The 12,903-nt window shown below is 44.4% G+C and overlaps 1 protein-coding gene across 1 annotated transcript; it reads right to left on the bottom strand.

Annotated features, from left to right (window-relative positions):
- Positions 1-90: 90 nt before the first annotated feature.
- LOC106510921 (titin) lies at positions 91-12,320 on the bottom strand (the record flags this gene model as incomplete). The annotated part of the gene is given in 17 exon segments (XM_013999655.1): positions 91-255; positions 340-572; positions 3,518-3,756; positions 3,884-4,111; positions 4,189-4,334; positions 4,454-4,596; positions 4,983-5,174; positions 5,258-5,324; positions 5,983-6,241; positions 6,335-6,397; positions 6,999-7,247; positions 8,502-8,597; positions 9,300-9,545; positions 11,233-11,356; positions 11,454-11,677; positions 11,882-11,967; positions 12,033-12,320. Coding segments are annotated over 17 exon segments (3,048 nt in total), but the record flags the coding sequence as incomplete, so codon positions are not given.
- Positions 12,321-12,903: the final 583 nt, after the last annotated feature.

Here is a 12,903-nt window from a genome sequence, read left to right as displayed (position 1 = left end):
TTGTGTATGTGTGGTCATCAAACATTCTCAAGTACCTTTTAGTTAAGACATTCAGCTGAAATAATAGTGAAAAGCGGGATGAGAACTTACCATCAACAGTCAAAGTGACAGAGATGGAGGAGCGTCCAGCTCTGTTCTGGGCCACCACAGTCCACTCTCCAGAGTCATGTGGCATGGCTGGGACAATGATCAGGGACTGAGTACCATCCTCTTTGACAACAATCTTATGCATGTGGTCACTAACCACTTGTTGTCCTGAGAAGGTGAGAGTATGTGCTGATTTCAGTAACAAAGGTTCATCATTAAAACACATCTGATGATTTCTTCAGCTTGACTCACCATTGTGAAACCAATAAGTTTCCGGCATCGGTCTGCCTACAACTTTTAAGTCAAATCTGGCAGTTTGTCCCTCAGAGCATTTACATGAGGTAGGTTTCATGATAAACACAGGTTTGTAAAGTCTTTCCAGCTGAGCCTCATCAGTCTCATCGAGGCGGCGGGCGGGAGAGCGTCCAGGTGAACGGCTGGGTGACCGGCCTGGAGAGCGGCTCAGAGAACGAGGAGATGTAGACCTGAGGAGATAACAGTTATCATCAGTTATGGTAAAATGGTAAATGGCTTGAACCTATGTTATGCTTTATCAAGTCCCTATGAACTCCACAGTGCTTTACATTTCAGTGCATTACTTTCCGGTGGCGCCGATGCATGGCAGCCCCACCTCTGTCAGTGTGCCCCAGGGCAGCTGTGGCTACAGTGTAGTTTGCCATCATCAGTGTGTGAATGTGAGTGTGAATGGGTGAATGTCTGTTAGTGTAAAGCGCTTTGGGGTCCGGAGGGACTTGAAAAGCGCTCTATAAGTTCAGTACCATTTACCATTTACCATTTACATTTCAGTCATTCACCCATTGATGGCAGTAAGCTACATTGTAGCCACAACTACTCTGGGGCACATGGACAGTGGACCCTCTGACCATCACCAATAGGCAAGTTGGGTAAAATGTCTTTCCAAAGGACACAATGACTGAGACAGATGGAACAGGGGAATGAACCGGCAACCCATCGGTTACAGGACGACTCCCCTAACCATTCTGCCACAGCTGCCCATCTTAAATTAAGCTCAGTTTTTCTCCCTCTCCAGTTCATAAGCCTCCATCAGTAAGAACCAATGCCTTCTCTGACTCATGGCTCAAGAATTATTCCAATAGACCTTAAAGTTTTTATACAGCAGATCTGTCCATCCAGTTTCTTCCTCTTATCCAGGGTCAGGTCTCGGGGGCAGCAGCCTAAGCAGAGAGACCCAGACTTCCCTCTCTCCAGACACTTGGACCAGCTCCTCTGGGGGAAYCCCAAGGCGTTCCCAGACCAGCTGAGAAACATAGTCCCTCCAGYGTGTCCTGGGTCTTCCTCTGGGTCTCCTCCCAGTGGGACGTGTCCAGAACACCTCACCAGGGAGGAGTCCAGGAGGCATCCTAACCAGATGAACAACCTCAACTGGCTCCTCTGGACGTGGAGGAGCAGCGGCTCTACTCTGAGTCCCTCCTGGATGACTGAGCTTCTCAGCCTATCTCTAAGGGAGAGCCCAGACACCCTGCAGAGGAAACTCATTTCAGCTGCTTGTATCTGTGATCTCCTTCTTTCAGTCACTACCCAAAGCTCCTGACCATAGATGAGGGTAGGAACGTAGACCCACTGGTAAACTGAGAGCTTCACCTTCTGGTTCAGCTCTCTCTTCACCACGACAGACCGGTACAACACCCACATCACTGCAGACACAGCACCAATCCACCTGTTGATCTCCTGCTCCATTCTTCCCTCATTCATGAACAAGACCCTGAGATACTTAAACTCCTCCACTTGAGACAGGACCTCCTCCCTGACCTGGAGAAGGCACGCTACTGTTTTCCAGCTCAAGACCATGGTCTGGGATTTGGAGGCACTGATCCTCATCCCATCTGTGAACTGCTCCAGTGAGAGCTGGAGATCAGGATCTGATGAAGCCAATAGGACCACATCATCCACAAAAAGCAGAGATGTGATCCTAAGGTCACCAAAAAGGATCCCCTCAACACCTCGGCTGCTCCTAGAAATTCTGTCCAKAAAAGTTATGAACAGAATCAGTGACAAAGGACAACCTTGATGGAGTCCAACTCTCACTGGAAACAAGCCTGGCTTACTACCTTCAATGTGGATCAAGCTCTGGCACCAGTCCTACAGGGACCTAACAGCCCGTATAAACAGGCCTGGTACCCCATACTCCCAGAGTACCCCCCACAGRAGTCCCTAAGGGACACGGTCGAACATCTTCTCCAAGTCCACAAAACACATGTAGACTGGTTGAACTCCCATGAACCCTCCAGGACCCTGCTGATGGGGTAGAACTGGTCCACTGTTCCAGGTGGATGTTATAGCGGATGATTGTTAGAACTAAACCTTTCTGCATATTCCTTATTCTGACAGGCAGAAATTTGACACCTGCTGCTCTCTGCCTCCAAATGACATCACAATCCAGCCCTCTGATAGGCTAAGCCTGTTACTGGGCAGAATGGCCTCTTGACCGTCAGACAGAAAGAGGAGGTTTGTGCAGTTCAACATGGCACCCAGATAGCTCAGATGTTTTGAGACATACAAAGCTGAAATATGATGGGTTGGTAGCTGAGAGCTAATCAAACACATTTAAAATGCTAATCACAAGTTTAGGCTAACTACTAATGCTAAGTTTGCTATATTTCCAGTTGTTTTAAGACTTACAAAGCTGAAAAGTGGTATGGTAGTAGCTGAGAACAAGGTTTGACAAATTCTGAAAGCTAAATAAAAACTCTTGACGGCTGCCAGAGCTCATTGGAAACTGCAATAACTTGGCCTTTTAAAGACACACTGAGCTAAAGTTTTGTCTGGTGGTAGATGAACAATCCTCATCAAATTCTGAATACAAATCAAAAATCAAAAATGGCCACAATAGCTAAACTGAAAAGTTTCATAACTCTGATATTTTAGCCACATTAAGGTGAAATTTGTACGGTGGTCAATAACTGATCTTAAATAAACAGTAGCTAAAGTCAAATAGTAAATTTAAAATGGACACCATGAAGCAGGCCCTTTCATCCAGGAATAATTCTAGCTTTTACTATCATTTTTCCACACTAACARTGTCACACTGAAAAGAATCTGCATTTGACTCACAGCCTCAGTCACTGTGTGTCTGTGACATCCAACAGGCTACTGGGTAAATCTGATATTCTCACAAAACAGATTTAAAGAAATTTAAATATTAAAGTCATGAAATTATTTCATTGAGCTTATTTGCAGTTCTAAACCTATTTAATGTTTTTAYTCACTGGTTTTCTCTTCAGTGTTGTTGTACACCAATCCTACAGCCCAAATCACAATTACTGTCAGAAGTCCAAATATGCAACTTAGGTGATGACATCTTTTATAGCTTTTAGGACAGCTAATGGCAACTTTTCTTATTAACCGCTTGGCATTAAAGGTCAGGAGTTTTGTTTGAAGGAAGCCTCACCTGATCCTCTGCACTGCAGGCTGTGGCGTGTATCTCTGAGGAGCAGCTCCAGTCGACTCCACGTAGAGCTTCCCTGAGCTCACAGCGTTTCCTTTCATGTTGGTGGAGAATGCGGTGTACACACCTTCATCCTCTGGTCGAACTGTGGGCAAACGAAGGCTGGCCCTTCCATCCTGAAGCACCTCCATGTGGTAGTGGTCACCTGGTCTGATGCGTTGGCCGTCTTTAAACCAAGCAATCTGCCAGATGGAGAAATGTTAGCAAAGTTATTTTGAATTGAGCTGCATCATTCTGAAGTCTGCAGAGCTACTTTCATCAGTATTTTTAAAAATGGCTAAAGAAAACCATTTCCAAATGATTCATTACCTTTGGGAGTGGCGTTCCAGACATCTTGCAGTGGAAAGTGACGCTCATTCCCTCCATAATTCGATAATTTTTAACAGGGGTGTCAAAGRCGGGCTGCACTGCCTCAGTGGAGGTAGCAGTCACCATCAACTCTCCATCCTCTGTCACAAKCTCTCTGTAGGTGATCTTCATAATGTTGAGCTCTATCTCCTGAATGATCCTCTGCTCCATGGCAGACAAATGGAATTCCTGCAGATGCAATCAAATATGACAGGAGGTTTAAAACCTGCTTTCTAACAGCCAGTAATGCAAAATGTTGCTCATACCTGTCCAGAAATAATGGTTGTGGTCATCTGCTCCTTCACAGTAACTGTGATGGGGGGAATGTCTCCCACTTTGGGTTCCTCTACCAGAGCTGTCACTTCAGTCTTAAAGGTTGCTTCTTGTTTCTTTATGTAGACTTCATATTCCTCTGCAGGAAAACACAAGAGTTGAAGATTCGCCTAGGTTCCCTCTCTGTTCTGTTATCTTCATTTTTTGACCTTTTGTGAATTTAGCATGATGTTTTTCAGGTAGTGTTTGTTGGTATACCTTCTTCCATGAGGCTGGTGGAGGCTGAGATTTCTCCCAGCTGATTCTTGGCAAAGATGGAGTATTCTCCAGCATCGTCAGAGAAGGTCATGGAGATCTCCAGCCTACACTCCCCAGTCTCCTTCTTGTAGGCCACTTTATATCTGATGAAYAGTGGTGATGAAGTCATGTCAGAGGAGTCTTACCACTTCAGCATAAAAACACCTAACCTTTAAACTTTGGTGAAGATGATGGGCTGGGCTGAGTGGAGGGAGTCTAAAGATGGCTTTCAGTGTAAACTGAGAATGAAGCTGGATTAGTTGTTAAAATCAGCTTTATACTCTGTGTTTGAACCTACATGTAAATGTACAGTACGTTTTGGACCGTGTGAAGCTTTCAATTTCACAGAAAATGTTTCCAGCTGAATGYTGTTTATGTGCTAGGGCAGTAGAAGATTAATAATAAAATAATAAAGCTGTTTAACATTGTATTAAAAACAAGAAACCATGACTTGAGGCTTTTAGGAATTAAACCTAAAGTCTTTGAGTACCTGTATCCGGTGGTGAGCGGCACACCGTTCTTCTTCCAGATGATGTGAGGTTTGGGGTTTCCTCCGACCTGACACTCAAACAAAACACTTCCCCCCTCCACCAGCTTCTGAACGCTCGGCTCCTTTATGAAGAAGGGAGCGGAAGCAGGACTGTCTGGCTCAATGATCTCTTCTTTGGGTTCCTCAGGAACTCTAGAATTTGAAGTCATCACAGTTTCAGTATGTATCTTCAGTGACATGAAGAACGTATTTGTAAAAAGACTGAATGGACTCACAGTTTGTGAGCAGCCTCTACGTGTTCAGAGACTGCCATCTCCTGCCTGCCCTCGATGTCTTCAGACACTGAAGGAAACAAGTTAGTTCAAACAGAAAAGTGAATGTCTTCCTGTGTTTTCATGAAACCTGTACAAACACTGAGGGACATCATGTGTCACATTATTTAGTCTTTGTCATATCAAACTAGTTACATTTACACAACAAATGAGCAGCTTTAACTTACTTTCTGCTTGAATTGGGTTTGTTGGCTTGGTTGGTTAACAGTACATTACAGCTGATCCAACCTTTTTACCAACACTAGGTCTGAATGGAACTTGTTGCTTAAATTGTACATTACTCATTAGTATAACCAAATGATTTGAATCTATGTTGAAAATTCACGTTTTGCACCATTGGATCTTAAAARGGTTCTAAAAGCCCTGTCACACTACAGTGTTTTAGACAACTTGTGAAATTTTTAAAGAAATCTACGTTGAAGATGGAATTTTCAAAAATCAACTGGAATCCTCTTTTAGGGTTGAACATATTGTAATGCTAACAACCTGATCAGATATATAGCTTTTCTGAGTCATTTAGACATTAAAATGTTTTGCATTTCGAAGCTCTACTTAGAACCTCCATACGATCCAACAGTACCAAATGTGAATTCTTCATTTTTCAGCTGGTCTTCAAACTGTGATCAGGACTGTATAAGCATGGTTTGTCTTGAGTTTTCTGTATGTACCCTGGACAAGCAGGTAGCAGGAGGTGCTGATGGTTCCCGCCTCATTGGTGGCGGTGCAGGTGAAGCGGCCGCTGTCTTCAGCAAACGCCTCGCGGATCATTAATCGGGCATATCCACTCTGGTAGCTGATCTGGAAATCAATGGAGCTCTCGATCTTGTAGTCCTCTCTGAACCACATGATGGCAGGAGCAGGCTGACCACTGATCTGACACTCCAGGGTTACCGACTCACCCTCAGTCACATTCGTATTCTTCAAGCCCTGCACCAACAAAGTACACCAACTTTAGAAAATGTGTCTTTCCAAGAGAAGCTTTAATATGATCAAAGGTTTGAGCAGAACTGAAGCACTTACAGAGACCAGGGTGGGTGGGACCACAGCACCACCTGCAACAGGGATGGCTACTGCCTCCTCCACCTGCCACATAGTAACACATCTGTCAGACCGCTGACAACCAATCATGTGTCCCAAAATCACGAAACATGGAAACTATGTAGCAACAAATGGAGGATTTGAAATACGCTGAAGATGAACACATGATGAAGAGATGAGAGAACACAGAAACACAGAGGCTAGATGGATTCAAGAGGTTAGGAGGATGTTTTCAGCACTTCTGACAAGTTGGTTAAAGATTTTATAACAGAAACTTTTAATCCTGGATTTTCACAGAAATCAAGAAAACCAGACTTCAACTAACCCAGATGACAGAACCTGAGTGGTGATGAAAATAACAACACAATCAGTTCGTTTGACATTAGTTTGTTTTGTTGTTTGTGAACTGAAAACACAGTAGAGCTCAAATTAAAAAGTGAAATCTGTGTGGAATAAAGGAAGATATCTGAGCTGGTGTCTGAATGAACCTGCGGATTAGAGGGGCCATCAAAGGTCATCAAAGGTCAAGTGAGTTTTAGTTGCTCATATATCAGGTTCTAATGTTGGACAAAGTCTAGTGTCTCTTTAAATATCAGGTTTTCTTGTCCTGTTCAGATCCAGTTCACCCAGCTTTAAGGGAACAAACCTTTAATCCCCAGACCTCATGTATTCTGTCCTGGCCCCCCATGTACACTGCCCCCGCCTGTATCTGGGACTCATAGTGATATTTCTCAGTGAGTTCTTTGAACGGTGGAGCCATAGGCTCTGGAGTCTCTCTGGTCTTGGACACTTTCTGAGCGGGACTCGGGGACTTGACGGGCTTGATGATCTTTCTAGCAGAGGATGAAGAGAACTCCTTTTGTAGRGTGGCCATGGCCGAACCAGCAATGGAAACCTGATCAACCCAAAAAGGAAGAAGAGCCACACCATCGTCAGGACAGCATGCTCAGGTGGTTTTATCTGCACAGTCTGTGTTCACACAGCAGGTGGAGGATCTATGAGGCGTTAGTTTGATTAAAACTACAGCAGGTTCAAATGAAGTGAACTTTARATAAAGCAGGATTAACAAYGGGCAGTAGATGAAGGGTATTCATGGATTATTGAATAAGATTATGAGCATGGACAAGGTTAAATGGTTTGATTGGGTCAATGATATTTCAACACTTTATTCAACAAATTGGCACTTCAGGCAAGCAGTAATAACCAAACATGTGTCTGCAGACCTGCTCACAGTGACACCACTAGCTGCACTGTTCAATAGGCTTTGGATCAAGGGTTTTTGGGCATACTTTAGACTGTCTCAGATGGAGACGCTAATGGACAGGAGACATTTTTTACCGAGTCCAAATCAGTTTCAAAGAAAGGACTGAGCTGCAGCAGGGACTCGGTTCTTGATTTGTAGGTAGATGTTGAACCAATAAGACGTCATGGAAGCAGGGAGAATTTGAAATGTTGGTGTGTCGAGTACTGAACTGTTAATGACACGACTAAATCAAACACAACTTTCTTCAGAGAAATCATTTGGAATAGATGAAAGCTTTGAGAAAATACCAGAKCAAACTATTTAACCAATAAAACAGCAACTGTTTTCTACCAATGAAGCTGTCCGCCAACAGATGTGACTTATATCTGACTGCTGTCACATCCAAATACTTCTTTAGACCACAGAACTAAATCATTACCTCCAACACCAGACATTCTATGACCGTTATTTATCCAGGCACATTGAGATCTCAGATCTCTTTCAAAGGAGGCCTGTGCCTGAAGGAAACCTATTGTACATGTTTTTAGTAGTGGGGGAAACCGGAGTACCCGGAGAAAACCCACGCAAGCACGAGGAGAACATGCAAACTCCACGCAAAGACCCCAGGTCCGTCCTGGGGATCGAACCCAGGACGTTCTTGCTGTGAGGCGTCAGTGCTAACCACTGATCCATCRTGCTGCCTTTTGGGCAAAAAGACAAAAATGAAAGCAGAAACCTGCTGGAAGGCTGAAACAGTTGTTTCACAAATAACCCTGAACTTGGACTTGGGACTAATTTGGTGGAACCCTCTTGGGTTTGGATAGATAGGACCTACAACATGTCAGTTACTGGTGAAAATCAAACACAGGTTGTTTTCTGCTGCTTGCCTGATGCTGCCGGTCTTACCTCCCCACCAGACTCTGGTTTTGGAACAGAAACTTTAGAAACTGTGAAATGTGGAACTGGACACAAGGTGGGACCAGTTTCTGTCGCACTCTGAATCTGCAGTAACCAACAGAGTTTAAAGAATCATTAGCATCCCAACAAGCTTTGTAGTACTGGAATAAAATGTAACTTTTATAAATCATTCTGTTTTAAAGCATCTGCCTAATTTTCAAATGTTTTTATTATTTTCTGAGTCACAGTCTTTGAGCACTGGCAAGTAATTTGGTCATGAGTTTTTTTAATGGACTCCATCCCATCAGAAGTAATAAAAGACGAACTGTTAGACTTATATTTTACAGATGAAGCTGATTCATCTGAAAAGTWTGGAGTTCCAAGCTTTCAGCTGTATGAGACGCTCCACCTGCACATGAAGCTCCCTCCCCTCCCTCCTTAGGGTCAGTAGGGTCCAGCGGGGATATTTGGGTCACATGCATGCAGGTATGAATTAGAGGGAACCTGACTGGGTATCAGGCTCAGAGGTTTAAAAATGCTAAAATCTGACAGGCCCTCTGTTTWAAGGTGGTCTTTGTTTAAAAAAATGTTATTTATGTCAAATTACTAAAATTATAAAGCCTTTGTCAGATTTTTTAAAAAACAAAGACCCTTTATGTTTCACACTCTAACCTGCCATCCAGACAATAAAACTGGAATATTTCAGTTTAGTGTTTCAYTGATAGTGGAACGGTTTAAAGGGACTAAATTATTTGCCAGCAGTGCCCTAAAAAAGCAGTGTGTTTCTGTAATCAGCTGGAGTCTGACCTGAGGCTGCAGGTCAGCTGTGAACTCCTGAGCAGAACTGAGCATTTGACCCGCCTGCATCCTCGATGAAGTCCAGCCAGTTTGAGACTGATGGTCAGAGGCCTGCTGTTTAAACTCCGCCTCTACAGCCTCTACTTCCTGCTTCTCAGCTCCACCGCCCTCAACATGCACCGGCCCACGGGTACGAGCCAGGTCAACAGCAGCCACCACTTTGGCCACTGCCCCAGCTCTCATCCCTCCCTCCGCCTGGAGACAGAACCAGCAGCACACGGAGAACTCAGAACATCCAGAACAGGAGGGTGGAAACAAAGATCAGCAGGTAGAAATAAACAGGTCATCATGGGGCTCAGCTTCAGCCCAGCCAACATCTGTTAGAAGAAACAAGACGTTGTCCTGGAATGTGCTTAGCTTAGCTTAGCTTAGCATAGGAGAAAAACAACAGAAAACAGTTTGGACTTTAGCCAGAACCAGTTTAGGCTTAGACAGTTTCAATACAAAGAACTGGTCAGAACCAAGATGGATCGTTTTCACATGAAAACTTCTCTTTTCTTGGAAACCTGTTGAAAACCTTCAGAAAGTTTAATGCTTTTAGTTTTATTTTAGTTTTAAATTATAATTATAATGTGCTCTAAATATCCAGGCAGGTGTAGTTTTGGACAGATCCGACTCATTCACTGACCCTGTCTGAAGTCTTTATGATAGGTTAGACCACTCATGTTCAGGGTCTGTGTTTAAAACAAAACAATCAGAGTTTCACCCCTGGAATCCAGCCTGTCTCTGTCAAACACAAACACTATGAAACGACCACGTGCAAGGATACTCTGTGTGTGTGTGTGTGTGTGTGTTCACGAGGCTGTAAAATCTCCTGAAACCCATAAAGAATAAGAGTCTGATGAAAGTGTACAAGTGAACCAAAAAGAGGTGTGGATAAAATGTCCAGAAAGATGATGCAGGAAGTGGAAGACTACATCCTGATCCAGGTTTTGTTGGTGTTGGACCAACATCTGAACAAAGATTCAGCTTCAGCAACGCTACAGTCTTGATTCTAAATGGTTTTAGAATCGTTGGTAGAATTGTGACATGTTTGTTGTCTAGTTGAAGTAGACAATATGTTTGTGTTAAAYCAAGTTTGAATCATCTGGTGCCTCATCAGATTCTGAGTCCAAAATCAGATTCTAATAAAAAGAAAACAAAGACTGATGAGACAAAGAGTCACACAAACCCAGTGACAAAGTGACGTTAACAAAAATTATGAACACACACACACACACACACACACACACACACACACACACACAAAAATGTTTTACAGGCATCATAAATTACTGCATTCTGTGATGAAAGATTTTGTTTGTTTTCACAAAGAAATGTATTTAAACCTCCTGATGATGTGTCTTTGATTAAAAATGAGACACAACTTACTCGTACAAACTGGAAAATACTTTAGTCTTTGGTTGGTTTGATGTTATCATAAAACTCACTTTGCAAACCTCAAAGTTTAGTATGTACTGTACTTCCATTAAAAGACAAACACAGTTTGAGACTRGACAAAGATCCAGGCTGACACCAAAACTTGGACAAAAAGGACGAAATAAAGACCATCAAAGTTCGAAACAAAGTTTGGAGTAAAAGACGATTCAAAGATGATAAAGGTTGAATGTGAAACCATCTAAACATGGTTAGCTCCTCCCTCTAACAGACTATCCAAACCCCAAACACTTTGACTCTATAACCTCCTGGCTGGAGGTCTTTGTGTCTCGTTGGTTTTTATCTGCTTAAATAAAGGTATCAATCTAACAAATAAGCTTCTATGATACAAAAAATATAAAAACAGTTTTTTGAATTAGTTGATCTGACTCCAGCKGTCCTGACTTTATTCCACACAGTAAACATGAGCCCACTGCCCCACACGGACCTGGTGTCCAGCCCTCACCTCTCTGGACACTGAAATTAGCTGATCCCCTCTTCTGCTGATGTCACCTCCCTGCTTCCATGGTGGGGGGACCTCAGCAGTGGGGTCAGGCTGCTTGCGTGTAGTGATGGGGGACTTGACCGGCCTGATGAGGGAGATGGAGAGGGTTAATCCAAGTGTTCTGGCTCTAGCTAATGATTACTGCCTATCAGTCAATGCAAAGAACCAGAGGCCCCACCCACCTGACAGGTGTGGGTGTGGGCGCCTTCACGTGTCTGACAGGTGACGGTGACTGCTGGCGTCCTCCGGTCACCCTGGAGACCAGCGAGGGCTGGGTGGGGGACTTGGATGAGGGTTTAGGTGGAACTTTGGGAGGGGTCTTGTGACCCAAAGCTCGAGTCATTTCCACACCTTCCATCTGCATCTCCATCATGGCAGTGGTGGCCTGAAAACTGGCTTCCATCCTCTGAGGAGAGAAACAACAAGGTCACATTACCAGAAATAAATTATAGATGAACAAAATGGACTTTTAAGATGAGTGGAGATCAGACAGATGTAGAATAATAATAAAGAGTTTGGTAGGAGTTTGACATGATGGGAGTAAAGCTACCACCTTTTGTAAGCAGAATTAAAATGTTAGAATCAGAGTTTTAGTTCTCAGCTGACATACCTTTTCCACTCTGGTCTGTCTGGTCTGTGAAATCTGAGCGGTTGAAAYCACTGTCTTGGTTTTCTTGGCTGGAACAGCCTCTTCACCTGGACATACAGGTTTAGTTWAGTGACAGATCAAATCAAGCCATCTGTTACAAACCGGTGCTCACCTTGAACCAGCAGCTCGGCGGTGGACGTGGCCCGTCCGCTGCTGTTGGTGGCAGTCACAGAATACGTCCCAGAATCCTCTGGGAAGGCCTCTGCGATCAGTAGACTGTACAGGTCTCCGTCCTGCAGGATCCTGAAGTCAGCAGAGCTCTGGATCTCGGCTCCCTCCCTGTAGAACTTCACTACAGGTGAGGGGATCCCTGAGACCCTGACGCTCAGCCTCACCTGGCTGCCCTGCCTCACTGTGGAGCTCTGCAGCCTCTGGAGGAAGGTGGGGGGCGCCGTCTCCGCTGCAGGGGGAAAAAGGTAAAAAAAAACAACAAAGGTTTTGGTCTGAATCACAAGGGCCTAATCTTGGTCCCTGTGTCCTGTGGTGTGCCACAGGACCTGTGGTAGCTGTGGTACACCACAGGACAGGAATGTGTCCTGTGGTGTACCACAGGGCCCTAAACTTGGTTCTTGTGTGTTGTGGTGTACCACATCTGTACTTTSTTATATTTTTTTCACAGACATGCATTACTAAGACAAGATTTGTAATTTATACAAACACAGTCTCACCTGTCCCCGGTCTCACCTGTCCCTGGTCTTGCCTGTTTCCAGTCTCACCTGTCCCTCCCCCTAACCCTCACCTGTCCCCAGTCTCACCTGTCCCTGTTTCACCTGTCCCCAGTCTCACCTGTCCCTCCCCCTAACCCTCACCTGTCCCCAGTCTCACCTGTCCCTGTTTCACCTGTCCCCAGTCTCACCTGTCCCTCCCCCTAACCCTCACCTGTCCCCAGTCTCACCTGTCCCTGTTTCACCTGTCCCCAGTCTCACCTGTCCCTCCCCCTAACCCTCACCTGTCCCCAGTCTCACCTGTCCCTGTTTCACCTG

Source organism: Austrofundulus limnaeus, unplaced genomic scaffold (assembly GCF_001266775.1).
Source record: "Austrofundulus limnaeus strain Quisiro unplaced genomic scaffold, Austrofundulus_limnaeus-1.0 Scaffold2398, whole genome shotgun sequence".
Lineage (NCBI taxonomy): Eukaryota > Metazoa > Chordata > Actinopteri > Cyprinodontiformes > Rivulidae > Austrofundulus > Austrofundulus limnaeus.
This window is presented reverse-complemented; position numbering and strand designations above follow the sequence as displayed.